This window comes from Nelumbo nucifera, chromosome 6 (assembly GCF_055504915.1).
Source record: "Nelumbo nucifera cultivar China Antique chromosome 6, China Antique-T2T, whole genome shotgun sequence".
Lineage (NCBI taxonomy): Eukaryota > Viridiplantae > Streptophyta > Magnoliopsida > Proteales > Nelumbonaceae > Nelumbo > Nelumbo nucifera.
In genome coordinates this window covers 9,861,875-9,875,570 of record NC_142654.1, presented here as the reverse complement: position 1 = coordinate 9,875,570, position 13,696 = coordinate 9,861,875, and the positions used below count along the sequence as shown (strand labels likewise).

The 13,696-nt window shown below is 37.2% G+C and overlaps 2 protein-coding genes across 4 annotated transcripts; both read right to left on the bottom strand.

The window, feature by feature from the left end:
* Nucleotides 1–402: 402 nt before the first annotated feature.
* Nucleotides 403–2,276, bottom strand: LOC104591301 (uncharacterized). Of its 3 annotated transcripts, none has more exons than XM_088889576.1 (3): nucleotides 2,008–2,276; nucleotides 1,586–1,615; nucleotides 403–572 (listed from the first exon to the last, which is right to left on the bottom strand). In XM_088889576.1, exons 1-3 carry the CDS (start codon nucleotides 2,255–2,257, stop codon nucleotides 403–405), a joined length of 450 nt encoding a protein of 149 aa, XP_088745702.1. In that variant the 5' UTR covers nucleotides 2,258–2,276. The 3 variants fall into 3 exon arrangements, 2 of the variants coding, with proteins under 2 accessions (XP_088745702.1, XP_010248411.2); XM_010250109.2 differs by having other exon boundaries at nucleotides 405–572; nucleotides 1,548–1,615; XR_016077300.1 differs by lacking the exon at nucleotides 1,586–1,615 and having other exon boundaries at nucleotides 436–572.
* A 2,364-nt stretch (nucleotides 2,277–4,640) lies between these two features.
* Nucleotides 4,641–12,575, bottom strand: LOC104587314 (3-phosphoinositide-dependent protein kinase 2-like). Its single transcript, XM_010244868.3, has 11 exons — nucleotides 12,297–12,575; nucleotides 9,086–9,266; nucleotides 8,883–8,935; nucleotides 8,680–8,781; nucleotides 8,501–8,609; nucleotides 8,339–8,417; nucleotides 7,998–8,163; nucleotides 6,537–6,671; nucleotides 6,250–6,410; nucleotides 5,266–5,488; nucleotides 4,641–5,189 (listed from the first exon to the last, which is right to left on the bottom strand). The coding sequence occupies exons 1-11, from the start codon at nucleotides 12,489–12,491 to the stop codon at nucleotides 5,106–5,108; spliced, it is 1,488 nt and encodes a 495-aa protein (XP_010243170.1). The 5' UTR covers nucleotides 12,492–12,575; the 3' UTR covers nucleotides 4,641–5,105.
* Between the last annotated feature and the right edge of the window lie 1,121 nt (nucleotides 12,576–13,696).

Below are 13,696 nucleotides of genomic sequence, written 5' to 3'. Positions count from 1 at the left end.
GATGCCTCAAACCTGTGAAGCTATAGTAGCACCACCGCACCGCATCTATTCTATCGTAGCAGTGACGCCATAGAGGATAGAAACAGTCCTCTCCCACCAATGTGCTTACTGGTTTTATTAGTCATAGATAATCCACAACTCTGAGAGGTTTCAGGTTTTTAAGTTCAGAGACATTAGTCTGTGCATATAGAAACAGTACTCCCTCCAAGTGAGATTTGGTTGGATACTTCATCAAACACCAATAGAAAGATGGAAATTTGTGTCCTGTGTGCTGTCATTTTGCTTAATACGTCCCTATAAACAATAATCTCTCTTTCAGCTGGATGATCATAAGCAGCTACATTAAGACGTCCTCTTATCTGAGTACTGATCTGGGTTCTGGAGTTCTCTATCATACAGATGCTACACAGACGCATTCATGGCAGGGATTTGATGAACCCAATGACAACTTTGGCAGTATTGAGAGCTGCCAGAGGCCCAAATAGCTGAACTGTATTCCGTCCAGTTTGTCCTCCCGCTAAGTCCGATAGCCCTCTGATGACAATCACGGGGAAACCATTTGACAAGCTTGTCTGTAACGCACCAGAGATCAGTTACTAGCTATAATTAATTAACCAAGGACGTAGCCATGTAATTGCAGAACAATAAGAGACCCACCATCACTACGGACACGCTCTCCATATCTGTTGACGATACCCCAAAAGCTGGAACTGGAAGGGCTATACTGGGCTTTAATTAGTCCACAGACCTACATGAATTTAGATGTGTTTGGGCTCCTCCACTTAAAGAGGTATTGGGCTTGGACGTTAACTTATAGACCCATTCCTTAAATGGGTCAGCAATTGATTATATCAGAATCTATGTGATTTTGCAAAAGCTCAACCAAACAGGGGAGACTTCAATCTACAGGATCAGGACCCACCATGTTATGGGCCTACTTATGGGAATATTTATAAGTGAAAATTTACCCATTCATTTGTGGTTCTGGTTGCATTTTCCATGCTTTCATAGAATTAATTTTGTGATTCTAAGAATCAACTCTAAATCCGGATAAGTAAAATTTTCTGGAACCAAAGCTTTTTAATTGATTTTTGCAGCTGAAAATTTCAACTTCAAAAAAAAAAAAGACCCAAAATTAATTCATTTTCCAAGCATTAATGGGTCTATTGGGTACCTCAAAACTGAACGAAACCCTACAACAAAACACTTCATTTAGGATCCATTTAGTCCGTCGGAACGGTCTAAGAATCCGATTCCAACCATTTGGGTGGAGTTGGTTGAAGGGAATTGGAATCCTATTTTCATTTCTGGTGGAATGACATTCCTCTATTTAAGGGAATGGCCATTCTCACCCCTTCTCTTGGGAATAAGAATCCATTCCAACCGATTTCGATTCTCATTCAATTTCAGTCTGAATCAAACAGGTAAGAGGAATAAACTATTCTGATTTTGAGAGATTTCAATTCCGATTCTAACTATAAAAACAAAACGGACCTTTAATTTACTAGCTAGCTTTGTATTTGTATAAAGGGAAAAGGGAAAAGTACCATTCCGATCCCACATCTCACGTAGACAACTCTCTTACCGTGTATCTTGCCTATACGAAATCGCCTGCCTGAAAAACCAGTAATCCTTTGACTCAGGCTTATAACTCATTTTACTGAGACCAAGGTTTTAAAAACCGGACCGGACACAGAACCATCTTGGGACTGGTTCCTGGGTCAAATGGTCTGATCATTCGATTCGAATAAACGGCCTGTTCTGACTTAAAAATAATAAAAAAATGATTAAAAACTATTGTCTGGGTCGATGATTCAACTGCCCAATTTAGTAGATTGTTGATCAAATCAATAGTTTTTGGCCAAAAAACGATTTTAAAGTAAAATGGAATCAATTACATGACCGGTTCCCGGATTAACCAGTCCAACCTTCTGATCCGGTCCAGTTTTTAAAACCATAGCTGAGACTGAAAAGGCGTAGAAATTTGGCGAGCAAGAGAAAACAAACCTGATAGATCAATGAAAGGATGCCTTGGATGAGGCTCAAAAGCTCCGGTAGCAAAGAAGGCCTCCTCTTCAGGTGGGTAGACTGTAAGCAGACCCAGATAAGGCCCTTCGTGGTTCAGCTGCCCAATTATACCCAGCGATCTCCTCCTCTTCAAGGGGGTGGCCGACGTGCAGACTACAACCAGAGAGCTCAGCAAAGCCACCACCACACTACTTGCTATCTTCTTCATTGCCATGGTTTCAACTTTCATAAGTTCATTTGGCTTCTGATTTAAATAGATCTATCTGGTCAAGATGGACGGCCCATAATCTATGGGAAATTAATTTTCAGTTTTAAGTGTACGTCACACATTTGACTTCACTTGTCAATAGTCTAAACCCACCTCTCACAAGTTATAATTTTCTTTTCTTTTCTTTCCTTTTCTGTGTGGCGGGTTGAATTCTAACCCGGTCAAATTTAGATGGATAGGTTGCATTGAGTGATGGACACCTATCAAATAGATTCGGAAAATATTTTATTTCAAATTTGATTATCCTAGATTTGGATGTTAGAACTTATATATGATTAATAATCCGACATAGATTTAATCCATCCAATTCAATTAAAATCAAAATCTAACAATATACAAATTAAAAATAATTAATATTTTTAACTTTTTAATCATTTTAAAAATAATAAGATAATTGTAGATTAAATCCAAATTGGATTCAAATTCTAGCATGATAATGAATACAGATGCAGATGTAGATATAGAAATTTTATAATCAAATGCAAATGAAGATATAGCTGAACCTGATCCCAATCGATCTATTTACTGCCCTAAAATTGAAAAGTGCGTCGCTAACGGGGCTGTTGGATATAAGAGTATCCAGATAATTATAAAATGGGAGCTGTCATTATCCAATTAATGCTTGCCTATGACCGGAACTACAACCAAAAGCCTAAAATTAGTTGAAATCATTTTATTTACTAACGAAATAGGTACTCAGCCATTAGGGGGCTTTTAAATATTAATTTGTGGTTTTTACTAGTCAAAAGTCTATCTGTAGAATCCAGAATCAGACGGATCATTTTTTTCAATTTTCAATCCAATGGTAACGTGACTATGGCTAAATTTGATACTCCAGAAGGATTATAAATTTAGGATCCATTTGGTTTGTAGTCAGAATAGGGATGACAATTTTCTCCATCTTCGCTCGGTATTCGATTGATCTCTTCAACTCGATAGGATCGGGAATAGGGAATGAAGTCCTCATTCTGCACCAATCTCGATTTATATTTTAAAATTTTCTTTTTTTTAAGTAAACTTATTTTTCAAAAATTCTGTTAATTAAAAAATTCGGAGATTTGGGTCCCCACAGGGAACCCACCTCCGTCGGGGATCAGGGATGGAGGACAATTTTTATCTCTGATGGGGATCGAAGTCGGATGGAAAATATGATCATCATCCCGTTGCCATTCCTAAGTCAGAATTGAAATAAAATTCTTTGGATTTGTAATCAGAATGGTTTATTCCTATAATCCATTTGGTTCAAACAGGAATTAGAATCAACTGGAATGAGACTTCATTTCCCAAGGTGAAGGAACGGTCATTCTCTCAAATGGGGGAAGAATGTCATTCCATCAAGAATGGAGATGGGGTTCTGATTCCACCCAACCAAACAGTTGGACCGATTTCAGACCCTTATTCCCGTGAACCAAATGAGCCCATACTAAGTACAGTACCAGTACCGCTACCAGCCTTCTGAGATGAGAAAACCTAAGGTTGCGTTTGGAATCAGTGTAAAATGTCATCGGTGTATAACATTTTACATTGAACCATGAAAGTGACTTGCTTTTTGAAAAAAATGCAATGGGTGGAAGAGTGTAAAGTTTTTACATTGATTATCAATGTAAAACTTTATGTTTAATGAGGTTTTACATCAATTATCGACATAAAACTCCACTCCATCCAAACGCACGCAAAACTGAACTGTAGTGAAGTTTTATATTGATCATAATTACGCACTCCTTCCAAACACCTACAAAGCCAAACCGATGTAATCAATTTCAAAAGTAGACCTGTTCCATTCCTTCAGATCACATGAATAATTAGCACTGGCCCGGGAAGATGTTTCATCAGAATAAATAATATCTTGTGTGCAATAACTTTTTCTAGTTAATACCTAACAGACATAGCAGACGGGATTTAGTAGGCACAACAAAGTAAGCATGTTAAATGAGCACTTGATAAATATTTTAACAACTGTCAAGGCATGGCCACCTGGCAAAAAGTTCAGAAAAAAAAAAAAAAAAGAAACAAGGATTTGAACAATGTCCATTGCAGCTTCAGAGGTGTTGTACTCGTATTACAATTGGTTTCACACTCCTCTGTTCATTAATTCATTCAATAGAATCAATGTCGTCTTGATTGTTGTCTAAACTCTGAATGGTTATGGACTGGAGATGCAGCATATTCGACAAGCTAAAACAATAGAAACCTAGTTTGTGCTTCTTATATGAATAGTAAGTCAAGCTTTTCTAATATGAAAAATCTATTTTCTTCTAAAAGGAGAAATGATAGAATAAGAAAGTAAGAAACTACGGTTATCTTCTGATTTAACTCTTGCCCTAGACAATCTGGATTAGTGAGATGAGATATCACCCAATAGATCAAGGGGACTGAATCATCTAATGTAATGAAAGGTGGAAACCATATGAAGAGGGCTTCCTCCCAAGAAAGTACTCAGTTGTATTTTCGTCATTTGGCACAAAAACCTACAGATAATATACTCAATACTGTACACACTGCTTGGGGTAATGAAATTTCCATTTGTAGTAGCTACTGTCTTTTTTTTAATACAAGAAACAAGTCCTTCAACGGACAGAACCTCCAGAGTGTGTTAGGCTTCCCAAAATTCCACCATCACATGTGTGGTTCCAGGGGCCAAGAGGGAGGGATGGAAGGCAACAGTGTACCCTTTGACAATGCTGCATTGCAACAAGTTCTCTTTCTTCTAATAAATACGTATTGTGACATCCAACTCTTTTAGAACCTTCATGTTCCTACTCAATCTCATCAAAACATCCAAAGAATCTTCTCAAAATCACACCAGAAATCACCGGTTCTGAAGGCCTTCAATTGCTTTCTTCCATTGCCATGCCCTTTGTTTTGCATCTTCAAATGACATTACCTTCTTTGGCTAAACATTCCAAAGACCTAATTCAGATGGACAAAAAAAATGCACAGAAAGAAAAAATGAAAGGAATGGAGCATACCGTGCAAATCTTGAAGTGTGAGGGACTCAACACTTGGATACTAAGATCATTGGGGTTATCAGACCATATTATGTTCCCTTTAACCATCAACTTTGCTGGGTCCACATATATCAACTTGGGTTTATCAGTGAGGATAAGCTGAACCTTCTTGTTTGTTAATTTCTGTATTTTCTTAACCATTGATATCATAATGACAGACTCGCCAGGATCCAGAAATTGTTGCCTGTAGATTATGGCAAATGAATGGATTCAACATGCAGATCAAGTGTTTAAGAATTTAATAATAATATAACAACAACAACTGTAAGACCATTGACTTATAAAAGACCGAAAACCCAGTTGGTCCAGTTTGAACCCAAATTGATCCAGCCCGGTCCAATACAGGATGGTAAACCAAATCCTTAAAAATTATTCTGGAAAGTTCATTAAGAATCAAAAGGGAAAATAGTACAAATAGGGGCCCCATGCCCAAATGGGGACCAAAGACCTGAATTCTCCTCTCTTCCCCTTACCCAGATCTCTCTCTGCGGCGGTGCAAATCTCCGATCACTGACTCACCTCCCTCTTCTGTTTCTCTCTCCTCGTCCTGGAATTGCCATTTTCCTTGGACCTTCAGAGGTCGCCATTTTTCCCTCAGATTTGGCTTTGAGGATGGGAAACAAGATACAGGGGAGAAAAACAAAAACAAGAGAGAGCACTTCTAGATCCATATGATGAAATTCCAATGAACCGGTGGATCCACCACTAACTTACCAGATGTAAAAATCCACCCAATAGGAGATTAAGTTGGCCAAGCATGGAGTGGAAACAAGGTATCTTAACAGCCACCAGGGTGGATTTACAGATTTGGCTTTGGATAGAACTCAATACACCCCCCCCCCCCAAATGAAGTATACATCTATGTAAGGAAAGATTTGATCTGTTTTTGTCATGTTCTAACTTCTAACTCCTACAAGAGTATAAGTTGACAAGCTAGGCAAGTACCATCTTGAATCAAAAGAGTCAATTGAAGCAAGTCTAGTCACATGAGCGGTTGCTTCAGAAGATGATGTGGCACCACTACTGCCATCATTATTTCTGACTGAACCATCTCCAACGTGTGAAGGGTTCCATGGAGATTCTTGGCCATCATTAGCCTCAACCACCTGAAACCAAGTACAAATGTGTGATTCATTTTTCCTTTTGAACCATGTTCAATAGCCTAATTGCATTCTTTTTTTCTGAAAACAATTCAAGAATCAAGAATCAAGAATCAAGATGCAATATCATACATTAGATTCCAATGCAAGTTTTGGAGGTATTTGCGCTCTTAAATTTTTCCAGTCAATACCCTTAAAGAATGGGTGCATCTTGAGTGCAGCATAGCCATCAGGTCCAGCACCTGGTCTTTTTCTTGGATTTGTATCCTGCATTAGAGTTGCATGGATCATTAGGGGGAACAATTATTCAGACGACCTTTGATAACTAATCTTTGCAGGGTGGTAAAAACAGTGAAATTTAAACATGATAGAAATGAAAGCTTGGAAGCATCCTAACAACAAGACATGCATTACAGAATTTGCATCTTTTTTATGGAAATCAATTTCTTATAAGCAATCAACTGTTAAAGAATGATAGATCTGATGATCTCTTGCATCAATTAGTGGAAATACAGTGGAGAACTCTCAAATTTTGATAACCAGATTTAAGATATTTGGAAAGATAATATTTAAATGTTTATGCTCCTTCCACCAAAATGAGCAATAAATTATATAATGCCAGAAAGAAATTAAAAAAAAAAAAAACTATGCATTCAAATGTCAAAAGGAATATCCAATATTGCCTGCTGTTACGTGTTCCTTCAGCCATCCAAGTGAATATCATACAGGAAAAAGTGAAGGAATTTTGAAGTTGAAAGGAGTGCATGTTTTATTTAAATGATGATGAAAACTGTCATTTCAAAACATTGTATATTCAAAGTATATCTTAGAAGGGCTCACATTAATGGGTTTTAATAAGAAACTTTAACAAATGAGTATGAAGAAAAAGATGGGGAAAAACACTAATTGGTAAATAAGAAAACAAAAAATTCCAAGCAATGTTGCTCATCCTTCAAGCATTAAAATGAGTAAATATTAAGATTATTTTTGGATAAGGGTGGCATTGGAAACTGGAAGTGAAATTGGATTTCTTAGTTCCATGGATTTCTCTTTCCATTCACTGGGTACTTCTTACAGTGTCATGGAATTCAAAGATAACAAAGAACAAAAAAAGCCTTTAATTCTGTTTTTAGTGGCATTCAAATTACTCCTGTAGGTGTAGTCATTTCATTTCCATGAAATTAAAGTGGACCCAAAATTCAAATCAATTCCACTCCAACAATCCAAACGCAGCCTTAAATTGGTAACATGGTTACAAAGGAATTAGGAAACAAAAAATTGTCAATAAAACTAAAGATGGAAAGGAACTTCTGCCACTACTCTTTAAGTCTGAATTGCAAACAATAGATTGAAGAAATGATAACAAAGTTCACAGTATTGCAAATACGGCATCTAGAGCTGTGTGTGTGTGTGTGTGAGAGAGAGAGAGAGAGAGGGCGGGCTGGCGAGCAAAGCAAAGCTCAATATGAATGACATTGTTAAGATCCAAAAAGAACAAAAGATAGAGAAGAAAAGTAGTATTTTGGACAAACATAAGTGTGTCTTAACAACTCAAACTAAACAAAATCTAACCTGTAGGTGCTTTTAACTTACTAATAACTTATCAATAAGGTCTTTAGCTTCAGCAGAGAAGTAGTCTGGAAATCTGATATCTCTGGCTATGATTCTTTGAAAAATGAGCCATTCACTTGCATCTTTGAAGGGAGAAGTTCCTGAAAGCATCTGATACAAGGTGCATCCAAGTGCCCAAAGGTCATTTCTGTTTCAACATATATACAAAAGAGCAGATGAGTCATCATATATAACTAAAAGAACAACAAGTTTTTCTGAAAAGAATATAGAATTGATAAGTAGTACAAGTCATGAAAAGGCCAAATTGTCACAATGAAACAATTGCCTGATATTCATGTCCAGCTTTAGAAAGTTACCCTTACCCAAAAGTTACCGGAGAAGAATTAAGGACTTCTGGTGGAACATATGCAGCCGTTCCCACAAATGTGCAAGATTTATCATCTGGAATTCATCAAGGAAAAATAGCCTATTACTGGATCTTTCACCAAAGATCTCTGTTCCTTAGGGCAGTACAATAACCTTACCTGAAGATGCATTTGGAAGGACTGTGATTTTGCTATCCTGCATAGTCTTTACGCTACCAAAATCAGCAATTTTGATATGTCCTTCTGCAGTAACCAGCAAGTTCTCTGGCTGCCAGTAGAGATTGTTAGCATGTTTGACATACCAATGAAACAGAATGTTGCTTTTTATCAAGAAATACCTTAATATCTCGATGGATCAATCCTACACCATGTATATACTCAAGAGCATCTACAACTTCTGCTGCATAGAAGCGAGCCTCATCCTCCGATAGACGACCTTTCTGGACCCATACATATTAATTGGTACCAAAAAATGACAGATCTGGCAAGAATTGTCGCACTGAAAGAACCGTAGGCTCCAAAGAACTTAGATTCCACTTACCCAGGTTATTTGGTCAAAGAGTTCTCCACCTTCACAAGATTCAAGTGCCATGTCTTCAAAATATAATAAATAGAATCAGTTCAGATAACAAACCCAACAACGCATAATAGGCAGACATAACAAAATAAACAATAAAGGATGACAAACTGAGCATGGGGTAGATGAAATCTGAAATATAGGATAGATAAAGCCAGAATACCTACATAGAGAAAAGGTATCCTGGAATGTGAAAAATAGCCGGATAATGCCAGGATGATCCAATTGATCAAGTACAATACGTTCCAACTTCACATATGAGGTTTTATTTTCTTTTGTGATGAACTTTTTGTCCATAATCTTCAAAGCATACACATTGCCTGTATCCTTCTTTTTTGCCCTCACAACCTGATGAGAAATTTTTGGATGCTTAGAGTAACATAAAGGAACAGCAGGGTATGATATATGTGAAGAAACTGTGCTTATAAAAAATATACATAGAGCAGCTGTAGTCAGACATTTCAATTCATGCATGCGTATTTGTGACTGTTGTATCAAAGGATGGATCATAATGACAAATAAGTTGTAATCCATGTTAGAGTACATGCAAGAAACATGAATTTAGTAGGGAATTGCAAGTAATTAGTTGTACATTCCCCTTCCCCCTTTTTTGACTTGAAATGAAAATTACCTTTTTCTCAACAACAAAAAAATGTTCCAAAATGAAATAAGAAAAAGAAGAAAAATACAAAACAATCACAATATTATAATTATATAGCATTATGATTAAACATGGAAGGGAAACAAAGGTTAGTCAAGTAAATCAAAAGTCAATTAAGTAAAGAAGTGCCTCTTTGTCACCAAGCTAATAATGGATTTTTATCATAGGAAACATAAAATTTACTGATTAACATGCAATAAAATGAACTAACTCATACTGTAACTTGGACAATCAGGACAAGTAATTCTTTTGGAAACAAATGATTTTTTTCAAGAAGTAAATAATTACAACTTACCTGCAAGGAGGAATGGAAGTGAATAAAATAAAATGACAATTCCTCCATTCCTGGGAATGTCAAGAAACTAATGGGTACAGGATCAAAATGTATATGAAACAGTTTATGTTAAATAACAACGTCAATGTTTAAAATATGGCTGAAAGGAGCAATAATTCTTCCACTAGCTAGGATCATATTTTCATTGTCACCTACCTGAGCCCACCTTTACTAGTTTGGCAGCCTATGCTACTCAGATACAGCAAGAACAAGACTGGATGCACTGTCAACTATGAATTTCATACCAAAAATTGTAAGTATCTGACATGATGCAGTACCGCTGTACAGGTATCCAGGCATCATAGTTGGCAGTATGAATTCCACCTCTCAATTCTGCTCTACTTAATTTTAATTGGTGCTAACTGTAAATTCCTGGGTTGACAAGTACAAGAGAATAGGTTCAAGTCTGAGAGCAGCCACTATGTGCAAAAAAAAATGTGCCAAAGATTAGGTCCATATCCAATCCACCCCTCCCAAGACCCCAGATAGGTGGGACCCACATTTGTTAATGGCCTTTCTCAATTCTTCTCTATTTACAGTATTTTTTTTCTAATTAAAGAAGTTACTGCCAAAATATTTTTCCACTACATGTTCCCAAGTCTTTTCCAACCTTCCCCCTGGCCTTTTAGAACCTTCAATTATACTGAATAATTCCAGTTTGGAACATTCCTTGGTTTTTTTATCTTCTACTTCCCAAACCATCTCAGGGGCCGTTGATAACGACTTACATGGCTGAATTGAATGGCTTAAAATAGTCATATAATAAAACACTTAGGGTTATTGTAATTGACACATCATGCCATTTATTCATAAAGGAGCTGACAACCTACTTAAGTAACTTATTCACCAAAAGACAAAGCAACAAGTCATTCTGTTCAGCCACTTCAGTTGTTACCAAATGGCTCCTTAGTCAGCTAACTATTATTTCACCACCAATTTGTGGCACCCAAAGGTTCACTCTATTCTCACAACTCATCTATCTAAAAACTCCCATCACTGCTACTAGCATTTAATACAGTAGTGTATTTGATCAGGCAAAGAAAAAGGATATACCAGAAAATAGGGATTCAGAGCAGAGAGCAGACATAATGTATTTAATTGTTTACATTTTTATGCAACCATCAAAACAAGGATGAATAAGGGTTCAATTTTAACTCATAGACATTAAGCTATTTCCTTTGCATGTAAATGCTAAATTTTCAGATTCTATAGATTTTTCAGGCATTTACAGGTGATCAAAACTAAGAAACTTTTTACCCAAAAAGACGACCTGAAATTTTCATAGCTCTATAAAACTAAGAACCAAGTAGTCCATCCATGTGGAAAAGAATAATGATAAAACAAAAAAAAAAGAACAAAAATAATTGAAAGTGATGGATAGAACATTAAGACAATAATAAAATTACTATAGAGGAAGCCTCATAAAACATCATCAAAGAACACTTGCTGAAATGGTTGCAGCACTTCGGCATCTGGTGAGAATCAAAGGTTAAATGTTACAAAATGGCATTGAAGAGATAAAATAGCCAATTGTAAAAAGATTGGGAGAGTTAGACACCCTGCACTCCTGTAGTGAAACTATGCTGGTGACAAATTTCTTCTCATAATTTATGGGAAGAAAAGAAGTTAAGCTGAATCACCGCATTGCAGCCTTTGCCATCACATCAAACATAGCTCTAAACTAGGAAGGTAAAAATGTAACTTGAAGGCTGCAAAGACAAGGAAAAAAGAAAGGGTGGGGTATACAAGAGAAACTGTTCATCTGAGACACGTAGGACGTGTATAAACTAGGCCATCCACTTTCAGTCCTCTTCAAACGCTCTCCCTGGCATGACACCAGAAGGATTCGCCTTGTTTAAGCTTCACAACAACCATTGTGGTTGTGGTCAGAACCAACTCTACCATAACCAATGAAATATCGAGGTCCCTCCACCTTGACCTTTCTACTCATCAATCAATAGACTTCTTTCAATGTTAGTTCTCGACTGTTCAAACTTCGAAGTTGAATATCCAAAAGCAACCGTCCTAACTTGCTAGATCATATAGACCCCCGACTAGATTGTTTTTACAACATGGCACAATCTTTTTCAAACTTACTCCAATTGTATAGCTAAAAAGAGCCCCTTCAAAATAGATCCCCCCTTTTTGTCGCCTCAGCTGAGCTCGTCAAACATTCAAGAAACTCTACTTTCATCAATAACAGTGAAGTAACAGGTTCCATTAAAGACCAACATGAGAAAATCATTACTTTTTTTTTCTCTACAAAAAAAGGCATTAAGAAGAAAAATACCCAATACCGCATTCATTTAAATCAGACCATCATTGCCCAGGAATCCAGCAAAAGAGAAGAAAAAACAGAAAAATAAAGGGGAAGAAGAATGACCTTAGAATAGGAACCAACGCCATAGATCTTGCCCAATTCGAAGTCTTGGATGGTGAAATTCTCTTGAGGGGCTCTGAAAGCAAAGCTCTTAGATCGCTGGACACCACCGTTAGGGTTCTGGATGCGAAGCTTAGAGTCGAAATCTTTCTCCATTTCTGCAATTCCTCCACCTTCGCCCCCGACTACCGCCAACATTTCTCGCTTTTTTTCGCACTCTCCCACTCTATATACTATCTCTATCCATCAGATTCTCTCTCCCTCTCTCTTTCCTACATAGTAATCTCTCAAAACGAGACGAAAGAAGGAAAGAGAGAGAATGAGAGGAGTGAGAGAGAAAAGGGTGTCAAGGGGTGGTGGCGTTGTTGTCGTTGTTGTTCACAACACGGCCTCCAACGAAGGGAAGACGGTCAACGAGAACACAATAACCCATCAGATTCCCTTCTTTGCCAATCTGATAAAGCGGTAATAAAGCGACGCTTCCATCTGACCACCTCTCAGCCTTTACTCTCTCTCTCTCTCTCGCTCTCGCTCGCTCTCTCTCTCTTGTTTGCTTTCTCTTTCCTGCTTGTTTTGTTCTTTCCAATCCAACCTCACCACCCAGAACAAGTAGAGCAGAAGAAGAAGCTGCAGATTAACAACACCACCACCAATACCTGGACCTGGAGAAATGAAAATTAATAGTGAATTGGGTTTTAACAGTAGTAGTTTGTTACGTTGTTTTCTTTCCAATTCCATCTCAAAATCCCATCAAATCTAAATAAACAATACTAAAATGCACAAATAACAATTACTTTTTCTAAATACCAGGTATGCGTATTATAATAAAAAATAAACAAACAAAACGAGATTGGATGAATGTGGGGATGGTGGGAGATGGAGATGGGAGAAGAAGCACATCACATGGAATTGAATGATGGGAGTCATTTTCACAAACCCCAAACTAAAAACTTTATCTGATGCTCATGCTTATGATTGGGATATCCTCCAAACAGCATCTAATGCACCCACCATCTCTATCCTCAGTGGTTAGTCTTGAATGGCTAAAGAAAGCAGAGTAGGAATCAGTTAACTTCCATATTTTTAATGAAAATTAACAATAATTTTCTAATACCAGAGGACCCCAGTTGGAGATTTTGGGAAATGGGGTGGCATACAGGCCGAGGCTCCAGATTTTTTCAGTGATTTCTGCTCCACAGTTTTTTTTTTTTGGTAATATCCACAAAGAGAGATTAATTAACCATTTTTTAAGGGGGGAAAAGGATCTAGTAGATGAATAATCTACATTTTTTTTGTAATTTGGACAGCGTGAATCCCACAACGGTCAATTTTTGTATTCGTCCTATTGCTACTTTGTTTGTATACTAAGATGCGTATGCTAGCAAAAGATGTGTGATGATCAC

Excerpts from the sequence above, each read along its gene's own strand:
- LOC104591301 (XM_010250109.2), bottom strand. The coding sequence starts at position 2,257 with ATGAAAGTTGAAACCATGGCAATGAAGAAGATAGCAAGTAGTGTGGTG. Across the intron at positions 1,616-2,007 it reads TCCTTTCATTGATCTATCAG|GCAGGCGATTTCGTATAGGC; the intron begins GTTTGTTTTCTC and ends CTGGTTTTTCAG. Across the intron at positions 573-1,547 it reads TGAGATGTGGGATCGGAATG|ACAAGCTTGTCAAATGGTTT; the intron begins GTACTTTTCCCT and ends GGTGCGTTACAG.
- LOC104587314 (XM_010244868.3), bottom strand. The coding sequence starts at position 12,491 with ATGTTGGCGGTAGTCGGGGGCGAAGGTGGAGGAATTGCAGAAATGGAG. Across the intron at positions 8,418-8,500 it reads CCTTCCAAATGCATCTTCAG|ATGATAAATCTTGCACATTT; the intron begins GTAAGGTTATTG and ends GATGAATTCCAG. Across the intron at positions 6,672-7,997 it reads ACCTTATTGATAAGTTATTA|GATACAAATCCAAGAAAAAG; the intron begins GTAAGTTAAAAG and ends ACTCTAATGCAG.